We start from the raw sequence: 12,512 nt of genomic DNA on the forward strand, positions 1-12,512 counted from the left end.
CAGTGGTGTTCCACAGGCATCAGTCCTGGTACCGCTACTGTTTAGAATCTATTTCTCCAAAATGTAAGCTGAAACTAAGGTCTGTGGCTGACAAAGATTGCTGATGACAAATTGGGAGCAGTCATAGTATCTCCAGATGATGTCACCATCCTACAAGGCATTCTTACACAAACAAATGACTGCTGCCAAAGTCATGGCCTTAAACTCAGTGCAAAAAATATTATTATCCCTTTCAGTAAGACTGATGTCCCTGCTAAGTACCACATCAGTAACAACACCCTAAGTATGTACTTAGTGGTGAGAGACCTGGGCACACAGGTTGACAGCAACCTTACCTTTGATCACCACGTTTCCACAGAGGTAAGAAAGGCATTCTATATTGCACATCTCATAAGTAAGGGCATTACCTCCAGAAAAAAAAAAAAGTTATTACCTCCCTGTACTCTTCCCTCATCAGGCCAATAATTGAGTACAATGTCCTTTTGGTATGTACCTTTCCAAGCACCTGCAGGAACTGGAGAGATCACAAAGGTTCCTCACAAGGAAAATTTAAGGTCTTCAGCATCTGTCTTATGAGGACCATCTGAAATCACTGTCACTTTTTCTATTTCATACAGACTGCTCATAGGCAATCTCTGCCTTGCATACAAGGCAGTCTTTGACCCTGCTATACTGGAAATGCTGCATACCCATAAGTCAAATGGTACACGGGTTACTCACTCTAATGGCCTTAACCTGGTATGTGACATTAATAGAACATGCTGGAGGGACAGAGTTGTCTCCCAGAGGTTGTCACACCTTTGGAACAGACTCCCGCTTCTTATCAATCAGAGCATCTCATTGATCCTTTTCAAATGCAATCTGGACGACTGGATGGTTAACCGTAAGTTCACCCCAGGGGTTCCACCTGTGTCCCTTGTGGAAATAAGGGCAACACTTGGCTAGGCTTGTAAGCGACCTAGGGTCATTAGCCTAGTAACCTCCTATGATCCAATATAATCTTTGGTCAGACAATGCAGCACAGAGCATTAAGGCACACCACTGTACCTCTTAGTGCAAAAATTCCAGAAAAGCCAAAAATAATGGGGAGACAAAGGCACAAAATCATGGACTTATTTTAAATATTGCACTAATAAATTCAGCATGTTGCTAGAATAACAGGTTTTGCACAGTTTCTGAAGTCTAGAACTCAATCCTCAATGATTTACTAGAAAACCATAGATTTTTTGAGTATCTAGTCAAAAATCTGGACAATTGTGAGATACGAATTAAGGTTGTTGTCTTTTAACAATTATTAGACCTGAGTATGAATCCTTGCTTTTACCCAAGTCAGTTAGAACCTTTCTCATGGAGCACTCACACCAAGAGGCATCTGCATCTCACAGGGCTTTGTCATTCATCAAATAAATAAACAACAAAATGACTAATAGCTTCATCCTTATTACTTCACTATAATGCACTAACTTTATATCCCTTCATAGATTTATATGAACTGTACCTTGTTATATTTGTTTCAGTTTTAGACTTGCATCAGCCACTCAATGCTGCTGCTGTAGATCTTTTGAAAACAAATAGGGAGGAGAGATGCAAAGAAAACAGATTTTCTTCAGTTTTGCAAAAGGTTAGCAATAGTTCCTTGCATCCATCTGTTCTCCTTCTCTCCCTAGTTGTTCCAGTTTTAGTAAAACTAAAACAAAGACATTAAACAGAAGCAGGCAAATAAGTGAAACTATGTCCCTTTTTAAGGATGTAGTTAATTTCTGCACATGGTTATGTGACAGAAAAAAATGCAAGTTGATATTTCAAAGTCAGTTTTGCCAAACATTATTTTGCCAGATTTTAAACATCATATTACAGCCAATCCCCAAACAGTTAAACAGACAGATGCAATACTATCACATAAAGTAGTTGTTGACACCCCTACTAATTAAAACAGGGGTACACAAATGGTGGCAGGACAGAGATGTAGCACAACTACAGAGTCCTATGATACTCTGCAGATGGCTAGTATCTGATACAATTAATGGGAGAATGTAACTTTTGTTTCAGTATATTTTTAAAGAGAAATCATGTTTAACTTAATTAAAATTACTGTAAAGTATTGGATATGAGACTACAATTATGCTGTCAAGATCACACTTTTGCATTTATAAAGCTGGACAGCTTGGGACAGCAATCATATTGCAAGGTTTATGGTGAATGGTGGGATTGGAGACCAAGTATTATTGATGTGCACTGCATCTGTTGTTCTGATTGTTTATTTGCAAACTGTAGGTATGAGAGTCACTTTCTGTTGCTTGGTAAGACAGGTTCAACCATTTAGGTTAAAATGTTGGTCTGTCAAATCATATAAATCTTAATTTGCCACAGAAAGGTAACCAGTATGTCATTTAAATAAGGTAACTAATGAAAAGTGTTTTCCATGGGGGGAAAAGCTCAAGTACATGCCCTATAACAAGGGAGACCCCCTTTCCATTTAATTTTAATTAACATCAAGGTCACTGCATCTCAGGAAGAAAGTGCTACTCCATAAGGTGTGGCAATTTTATCAAAACTTGCGATGAATTCCTTGTTACAGGACAATGATATTTCACAAATTTGGAATCAAAAGGTTGTCACTCAGCAGAAACTCTGAGATCTCAGCTTTAATGGTCACCTATATTTCAAGTTCATCGTCATATACATCCTAATCATGGGCAATATTTGATCTAACTACTTTAATGAAGTGCATTGTTTATTGTCACATAATAGACATTACAGCTTAAAATTAACAAAACTGTGCAGAAAGTCAAAGAATTGCTACAAAAAGAACTACAACTGCACTTTCTATACACATTTTACCCATTTCTACCCCATCCCCATGCAAACATACATCACCAAGGTGCATGCTATTGGTGGTCAAAAAAAGTCAAAATCATTTTAAATGATTTGAAGAGGAGCTGTGTGTAACTCCTTTTGGTCATTATCTAATAATCAGATAATTTATTAATAGTGAGGCCATCCATCTTCAACTCTGTATTCTTTTCTCATAAAGATTTTGAGTCTGGCCTCTTCCAGCTAAAATTAATTTTAAGTTCAGCATACCTGTACCGATCAGGTGTTTTCTTGGGTCCAAACAATAGCTTCTTAATAGGCTGCCGTTTCCAGTATATTAGGAAAATAATGAGAGCCAATACAGGCACCACCAATAAGAAGAAAATCAACAAGCCATCTCGAAGTGAAGTGTCTAGGAAATATCAAAAATAAAATCTGATTTTTTTTTTTTGCTTGCATGAGTATACCGGTAACTAATGCTTGACATTTTCAAGATAAACAAATTACAATGTCAGATAAGGATTACTTGATGCACCTGATCTATTTCCTTCCCTAGATACTCAGTAAGCTGCAGATCTCCTTTTTATCCCTCTAGAAAAATCTTGTATCTTACCCATTAACAATGGTGGAACTTCAGTGGAATTCTCTAATTACTGACCCATCGCAATACTAGTTCCCTTATCAAAAATTCTAGTGAAGCTACAAGAAAAAAACATCACTCAGTCTTACCTCCTTCCCACACTTCTGTATGCATCAGCTATACTTACAAACTTGCAAACTTCACAGCTAACAAAGTTGGAGGCATGCTATAACAAAGAAGCAAAATTTGCTGCAAACCCTTCATGTAGGATACACCACTGTCATGATTTAAAACAACTACTGTGGTTAAAACTACTACAACACCTAATCAATACCTAGCTAGGCACAGCCCATAATTTTATCTACAACTCCAATACGAGCTGCAGAGCATTATGCTGTGTTGAAACACCTCTTTTGACTAACACAAAGTCAATCAGTGTTGTAGGAGATGGCCTCCATTCTACTTATGTCATTCCACTTTGGAGCAAGTTACCATTTTGTCCAAAACAATAGACAGATTAAAAGGCTTCAAACCCAAATTAGAATAATATGTGACTGACTTTTTGCTATGATCATGTTCCTTAGCAACCAAAAAAGATATATGGAATACACTGAGAGCCAAACACAAACAAATCCAAAAAAAAGGCTCCATGAAACAAAAACCTTTAATGACTATCAATTCACACAAATGATTTTTCACTATTGCGTCCACGGGTAAATTTGAAAATTATTTAAAACACCCTCTTATTTAAATAACATACCAATCACATTAAATGACATCACAACTTTTCTAACAACATTAAAAGCTGTATCTCAACCCTGTCTCTTTTAGAACGGGTTTTAGATACACTGTCATTTAAACCTGGAGACCGATAAGCTATTTCAGTAATCCATTTAAACTCCACATTCTCTGTGTAATTAATGACATCACCACCTCTAGGTGTATATTGTATAATTTCTAAAACTTGTAAACAAAATTGATGTTCATTCTCTTCTCTATTTACATGATGTGCCAAAGCATTGCTATCCTTCCCTTTACTAATATCTGTTATATGTTTGTGAATAAGTTCTCTAAATGAACAATTTGTCTTGTCCACATAATAAGCCTAACATTTTTAAATGTTGCTAGATATACTAAATATTTGGTGCCACAGTCGGCATACTGCCTAAAATAATATTTACCCAGTTTTTGAGCTCATGTATTGTATGGTTTTATTGATACATGTATACATCAAACAAGTACTGCATGAAAAGGAACCAAACTTCAGGGTTAGTATTTCTAGATTCGATAAAACAGCTTTCTTTTCAATTTTTTCTTGTTCTTAAATGCAAACTTCAGGGCCAGAACTATTATATCTGCTAACCTAGTATCAGTAGTAAGTATACCCCAGTTTCTGTTAATAATATCACAAAATGCTCCAGCATTTCTTGAATATGTTAGTGGGTCCTACATCTTATTATATTTTCTCTCATTGTTGATACATGATTTTACTTGTCTGCCCTTACTGAAATACAGTTATGTTGTATCTGATCTATGGTGATGAACATCTAACTTTACATATGTCAGGTGTCCTTAGTACTGAATTGTTTGAAGATTTTCATGTCTTTGAACCCCTTATTCTGGTTATTATGGGTTACCTAAAATACACAAGAAGCTACAGAATCCACCCTTAAGACCTATTGTACCAGGGTATGGCTGGATCGTGGAACTTATTTTGATATTTATAGCGAAGATTTTGAGAACTGAGATTGACAAAAGTAAAATAGTACTACATGATACAGAACAATTTTTAAATCAAGTATATGTATGGTATACACATAAATATGATGGATTGTATTGTTGTATGGTAACAATGGATATTAAATTCTTGTTTACGGTTCTATCCAATGATGAAGGGATTGAATTTATACATATCCACCTTTCTCAGACCACAAATTTCTCTAACAGTAAGATTAATTCGATCAGTTTATTATTAGAATTGGTCCTTGGAAATAGTGTCTTTTTATTTGGTGACAAATATTATATACAAAAGGCAGGTGTAGCTATGGACACTGCCTGAGCTACTTCTTATGCAGACCTGGTACTTACTAAATGGGAAAGGAGGTTTATTACTTCCACATTAGTATATCAGATGAACATTGTATCTCTCCCGGTCAACAAATGTAAATAAATAAATAAATAAAATAAATAAATGTATTGTTTCTTGATGCCGTCTTTTTTTAAATTTAATTTGGCAAGGTAATAAAACTGATTTAGATTTCTTTTATAAATATATAGTATCCACCACAGTTTTGCTAAAATTGAACTGAAATGCTCTGTTTTTGGGATATCACTATTACTGATAAAACAAGCAAGTTTATTAGAACTAAAGTATTTAGAAAGCCTATAGCTGCAAATAGTTGTTTTGCATGCTTCCAGTGCCCATCCAAAGCATTTGATTAAGTCCTTGCCAGTGGGGGAATATATATTAGGATATGTAGGAACACTGCAGGGGAACAAGGTAAGGAGATTTGGAAGTAAGCTTACTAGGGAGGGCTTACAGAGTTAATGTTTTAAGACAAGCTAAAAGGAAAGTTGTCAATTATGTTGAAATTAATTTAGTAAGGAGAGGCGGTAGAAGAGCTGTAAGTAATGGTTATTTTGAAAATGGTGCTAAAGGTTAATGAAATGAGATGGGGGTTTAAAGATGCAAGAATATTTTGTGTATCTATGTACACTACCTGTTCTGATGTAATCATTTCATTAGAACAAGAACACTCATTCATGTACCTACTTAACTGATTAAGCTACTTGAAACTTTAACGCAGTGTCTTTATTCCTCCCACAGGGAGGATATAAGAGAGAGAGAGAGAGAATCTCCTAGATCTGCTAGCTAAAGTGATTTTATTTGGCGTAATCCTTTGTTATCTGTTTCTTGTTAGTCCTGTCACCCTGTCGATCCCAGGTGGGATAGCAAACTTCACTCAAGCCCTCTAGATTGCCTCTGTTTTCCATTTTCTTCTGAAGAGTACATATGTATATAATATCAGTTGAAAATATCACTTTCAAATACTACATGGAATGAGGTACAAGTTGACAATGGGTACCCAATTGGATAGAAGTTCACAATGGCTCATAGCATCATGTGAAATCTTTTTTTTAAATTTTAGATTCAATGGGACTCTTTGTTTATTATAGTACTTCACACACCCACACAGCCTGTAAAATGTGATCTTTGATGAAAATCTAAGTAAATTTGTGTTACTTATATATTATACAGATTTCCCCTTCAATTTTACTTTCCATGACTCTTTTGCTCTGATTGTATTTGTGTAGGCATCACATGGTCAAATATTATTTCTTCTGATTGCCTGTAATGTTAGTCTATGTAGCAAGATTACACTGATAGGGAGAAAGAGTGCAATGAAAAATACACTTTAATGTGCATTTTGCTTTTTCTATATATATATCTATATATATATATATATATATATATATATATATATATATATATATATATATGTGTGTGTGTGTGTGTGTGTGTGTGTGTGTATATATATATATATATATATATATATATATATATCAGGGGGATATGGGGACAAGAAGCCTCCCACAAGAGTGATATTTGACCAATGTGTCTCTGTTGTTGTAAGAAAGTCCTTCTGTATTGTACAGCTTATAAACAAAGGGATTGTGTCTAGATCTAGGAATGCCATTGCCCCCATTACTCATCTCTCATTAGAACAGTCAGTGAATATAATGCACCCTTTGGCATGAATCTGTACAGACACATGCAGCAATTGAAATGTTCACAGAGATACCTTCCTGTAAGAATATAAGACTTAAACAACATGTCCATCATGGACTAGCTCAAAACCCTGTCCCTATACTTGGTATCCTACAGAGTGCTAAGAGGTGACCTGTGTCTGGCATACAAGGTATCCCCAACCCATTACTGATGGATTTACTGCACATCAGCAAGTCAAAGGGCATTACAAATCTTGCTATAGGGATCTAAACCTCTTCTGCAACATCAGCAGAACAATTTGGAGGAACAGGTATGTCTCGCAGAGGATACCGCTGTTGTGGAACAGATTCCCCATCCATATAAAACAAAGTTCATCCCTGTACATATTCAAGCACAACTTAGATCTCTGGATGGGAAACAGAAAATTTATCCCCAAACTGCCCCCTGTATTACAAATAGACAGAGGCAGATCCTAAATGCTTTATCCCATGCATGGGGTCCCCTGAAATTATCTATGCTATAATCCCAGTTATTTTCATTAGGGGTAATATATAATTATCGACCATGGGGTATATAAGCACCATTTATAACCAAATGGGATAGGTTATTTGGAGTGCAAAAAGGAAAATTGGCTAGGCCTAAAATGGCCCACAAGGGCAGCTAGCCTAGTACTTACCAATTAACCTGTGAACCTATGAGGGGTATAGGAGACTTGCCCTTTGCAAAAATTGCTTTTTTGAGTGCTTTAGGTTGTTTGTGTCTTGCTTATTTTGGGTATTAGCAGTAACATTCTTGAACTATACTACCACACTCTTAATGAAATGAGTAGGTTAGTGCTGAGGAATTCTGCTGCAGTGTTTTATTTTTACAATTATCCTTTTTCTGTATCAGCTTTTGACCCTGTATGGGGGGTGCATTTGCTGTTGCAGTCTTGTGATATTGTTATTAACTTTTAGGCTGATTGGTGTAACTCAAATGCATTCCCTCAAAAATGACACTTTTTTATAGCCACAGTCAAGTAGAATAATCCAGTTAACAAAGAAATCTCAGGTACACATAACCTGATTCATAGACTTAAATTAAATAATGCTAACATCATCCCCACAGCCTTAGAAAATGTACAGATTATTGTGAAATATGCTGTTACATGTCAACAAGTTTCTAGTCTTGTCAACAGAAAGTTATATTAAGAAGAAATGAGGAAACATCTGAGACAAAAAGAAAACAAAATAATGGTAAATTGGTATGAGTTGTTGAATGATATTTAAATATCTAGTTGAAAGCATGCTAAAAATAATGCATAGTATTACTAACAGCTTATAAAAGTCACTCTTGGATCATATCAATCAGAGGCACACATGTTTTGAAGTATATTTTCTTCATACATACCAATGTGAGTTGGACCGCTGTCTATGCTGCCCCCATATCCCCCTGTATTACAGGAAGGTGGAGCCCAACCATTGTCACAGTGGCAGTTCTTGTTGCTGTTGCATACCTGGTAAAGATATATGTCATGTTAGAAAGGACATCTGGTATAACAAGCACATTGTGTTTTTTTTCTACGTGTACGAAATCTTTGTATGCATTGTTTAGCCAAGTGGTTGTCCAAGTCTTCTCAGTATGTTTCTGAGAAATGTATATATCTTCCTTAAATTAAAATTCCTGTTTATTAGCATGCTTGATGCTTACTACATCAACAATAAAATGAAAACTAGATTAAGGCAAACACAGCAATATAAAATGTATATAATAACAATAACAATTAACAAACATGACTGTAGTTTATGGCAGAAATAAAAGCTTTTAACAAGATTGGCACTAAATAACAGGCCAAAATCTTATGACTTTAGAGATTTCTTGAAGCAGATCAATGCAGAAAACTCCCTAAGCAACTGAGATAACACATTCTAGAGGCAAAGGGCTTGGTAATCAAAACCGATAAAGCATATTAATTTACATAATGAGTCCTGACAGCCTCTGTCAAATAAGGTGTACGTGTATGTTGTACTGTATTTTTACAATGTGCGTTGAACACTCCCACAACAACTGAGGTAGCAGATTCTAGAGCTGAGGGGCTTGATAAACAAAAGACAAAAACATATTTATTTACATAATCATTTCTGACAGTGTCTCTCATATAAGGTGTACATGAATGTTTTATTTGTATAACATGCTACTGCAGTGACAGTGTAGAGTATTTCTCAAAACTATGAATATGCTTATTACCTGTATTACTATTTAAGAATTATATTGCAAAGCATGTGACCCTGAGCAACTGACTTACCTTGTCCTGTGTTTCCTAGATCACTTTTAGAAGTGTACATTATGCATGTTCAATCACTTCTTAATCTCCGTAGTAGCTTTAAGAGTCAACATTGAAGGTTTCTGGCTTGTAGGTACATGCTCACCCTAGAAACGTGTCTGTTTGTAGGCCCAAACCATGGGTAAGAAACACTTCCACTTAACTAATCACAGTGGTCACAGTGTAGAACTCCTGGACTTGCCACTGGCTAGTGCTAGTTCATTGACAGCTCAGATTCTGCTTGATAGAGACAAGACAGATAGAGAGCAGAAACAAATGGAGATGATAAAGAAGCTGTGGTAGACAAGGAAGGACTATGTCCATATGGCATGAAATGATTTCAAATAAAATGTAAGGTCCAACTGAAGGAAGCTAAGATGAGATGCATGCATCTGATGAGAAAAAAAGATATTCTAACCTCTTGGTAAGCTCTCCTGAAAATAAAGAAAAGAAAAATGTGGAAGGCATGGAGACAAGCCTGCTTTCAGGCATTAAGAACAAAAATCAAGCAGATCTGTGAAAATATAAAGATGTTATTACATGTGTAACATGAGTAAAATTTCTGATTTTGTTTGGCTCAGCTGAGATCCCACGTCAGTGAGAGATAAAACTTGATGATGCTTTTATGCAGAATGGCTTGAAGGGGAGAAATATGTCTCTGAGATCTTCAGGAATTTCACAGTCTTCAGCAACACACCTACACTTCTACACAGGTCTATATTACAAAGTGGAACTCACAGAAGTTCGAACGTTGTCATATCGAACCCAAATGTCCAAAATACGAAAATAGCGAAGCCACAGCACACGATTTTTTTCCCAGGGAAAAAAATCTGTGGGCCATTTTCAGGGCTTTGCTATTTCCTCCACTGTGGTTGTGATCTCGGATCTGGTATATTTAAGTAGGGGGTTATGGGAGGCACAGCCCCCCATGTTGGGGAGTGTGGGGGGTGAAGCCCCCCACTTTAGTTTAAGTTTAAAGTGTGTGTTTTTTTTTTTTTTTTGTAACGGAACAGCGATTCTTTTCCCTGGGGGAAAAAAAAATCACTGTTCTGTGTTTTTGTAATTATTGGGTTTCGGACTTCACAGTTCGATATTACAGCGTTCAAACTCCTATGAGTTCGATGTTGTAATATAGACCCTTCTACACTTGCCTGTTTGTTGTTGGTAGAATGAATTCATTAAAATATTCCCTTTCTGAACCTTGTATTAATTCTAAATATGGTTTCTAGGAAGAATGTCGGATAAGTTAAAAGGTGAACACGACTTAAAGAAATGTCATAATAAGGATGACTAATTTTTTCTTGGATGTTTATTTTCCTAGATACCATTACTACATTACAAAAAAATGCCACATTATGGAAGGAACTCTAGGATACCCAAAGATGCCAAGCCAATTTCCACATCATACTTGAAACATGATTGAATACTTGTTGAACCAACCCCTCCCAGTGAGCAGCATGTTAAAAGTTTAAAACTACGTTATGTTAAAACAATAAACTTGTTTTGAAAAAAAAAAAAAAGTTTAAAACTACTTAGATCATATATTGCACTCTGTTTAATTACAATAAATTTGTTTGTTAAAAACCTCATTCTAAAACATAAATAGATGTATTAAATGACATTATTAAAATCACATCCAAGATAAAATCCAATCATAATATTTATTAAAACTCTGAAAATATTTTTACTTAGTTAATACCTAAAAACATCAATTGTTGTTCCACCCTCTAGTGGCCTTAGTAGAAATTGCATTTCAAGCACAGCTTATAACTTAGCAGACCTCAATTTTAATAAAAGAATTATTGATATATAATCATTTAGACCAGGGGGATTTGATGCTTCTAAGGTGACTTGACACCAGAGTTCCCTGAACTCAGTTTTCTCCTCCCATAGTCCACCTCTAATTTCCTTTTTCACCTGTTCCAAAACAAAAATATAAAGTCTGCTTTCAAGCATACCTTTGTGTGTTTATATAGAGCGTTGGTTTCCTTTTTACTCAAAATATCATATTTATGATCGTAGATTCTTCTCTTCAGCCTATGTTCCATTTTACTAACGTAAAATGATCTAACATGCTGCTCACTGGGAAAATGAATGGGAGGGATTAGTTTAACAAGTATTCAATTATGTTTTAATTTAGTTTGATTGGTCTTTGTTTATTAATGATGGTATATAAAATGATAAACATGATTAATGTGGTCATCTGATGAAGTCTTTATGGGAGAGATGAAAATGCAAGTGCGTTGATCTGTACACTTTTTGTGGAGTGAGTTCAGTTTGGGATTGTGCAATAAACTGCTTTTATTAAATGCATCTTGTGGTTATCCGTTTCTAAGGTACTTTTCTAGTGGAGTTTTGGTGAATTTTGGTGCCTTTCTTCATTTTTTTGGATTATTGTTTATAAGTTCCATGATGACATGTTCCATAGCCTTGTAGACCAGGCTCATCAGGCTAATGGGGCAGTAGTTCCTGGGGTCCGTGGTGGCTCCCCCTTTGTGGAGTGGGATAACCGTCACTGTGCACCATTCAGTGGGCACAAAGCCTGAGATGAGGCTATGACTGAACATGGTACTTAGGTGGGATGCCAGTTCGTTCTGTAGTTTATGTATAACACAGTCTGGGATGTTGTCAGATTTCATGGATACTGTGTTCTTGGCTTTGGAGAGTGTGGTTTTTACCTGTGCAGCCATGATTACAGGAACTTTGCATTCTTCCGGTATAGAGATGGGCCCTTTAGGGGGTGAGAGGGCGGTAAAGTTAGCACTGAACCTATCTGCCAGGATGTTGGCAATATCAGTTGGTTCTGTATATTTACTGCCATTGTGCTGTAACTCAGAGCAGATCTGAGTGTTGCCATTGAGATTCTTGACATAGCTATAGAATGCATTATGGTTGTCTTTAGAATCAGTGGCAAATTTGTTTTCATAACTAGCTTTAGAGAATTTTATGAGGGATCTCAGCTTCTTACTGAGGCTGACCAGGGAGTTCCTCCAATCATGGGATTTTACTCATTTTTGCAAGTGTTTCTTTCTTCTGTTGTAGAGTTTGTTTATGGCAGGGGACCACCAGATTGGCTTCCTTTTTTT

The 12,512-nt window shown here is 36.0% G+C and overlaps 1 protein-coding gene across 1 annotated transcript in view; it reads right to left on the reverse strand.

The window, feature by feature from the left end:
• Positions 1–12,512, reverse strand: part of LOC122788965 (disintegrin and metalloproteinase domain-containing protein 9-like) — a 1,117,261-nt gene that overhangs the window by 114,841 nt on the left and 989,908 nt on the right. The window contains exons 18-19 of the mRNA XM_044056033.1: positions 8,514–8,619; positions 3,085–3,226 (exon numbers count right to left, since the gene is read on the reverse strand). Coding sequence (XP_043911968.1) covers positions 3,085–3,226; positions 8,514–8,619 — 248 coding nt within the window. The remainder of the gene's footprint in view (positions 1–3,084; positions 3,227–8,513; positions 8,620–12,512) is intronic.

This window comes from Protopterus annectens, chromosome 14.part0 (genome assembly GCF_019279795.1).
Source record: "Protopterus annectens isolate FY-2018-M chromosome 14.part0, PAN1.0, whole genome shotgun sequence".
NCBI classification, from domain to species: Eukaryota; Metazoa; Chordata; order Ceratodontiformes; family Protopteridae; genus Protopterus; species Protopterus annectens.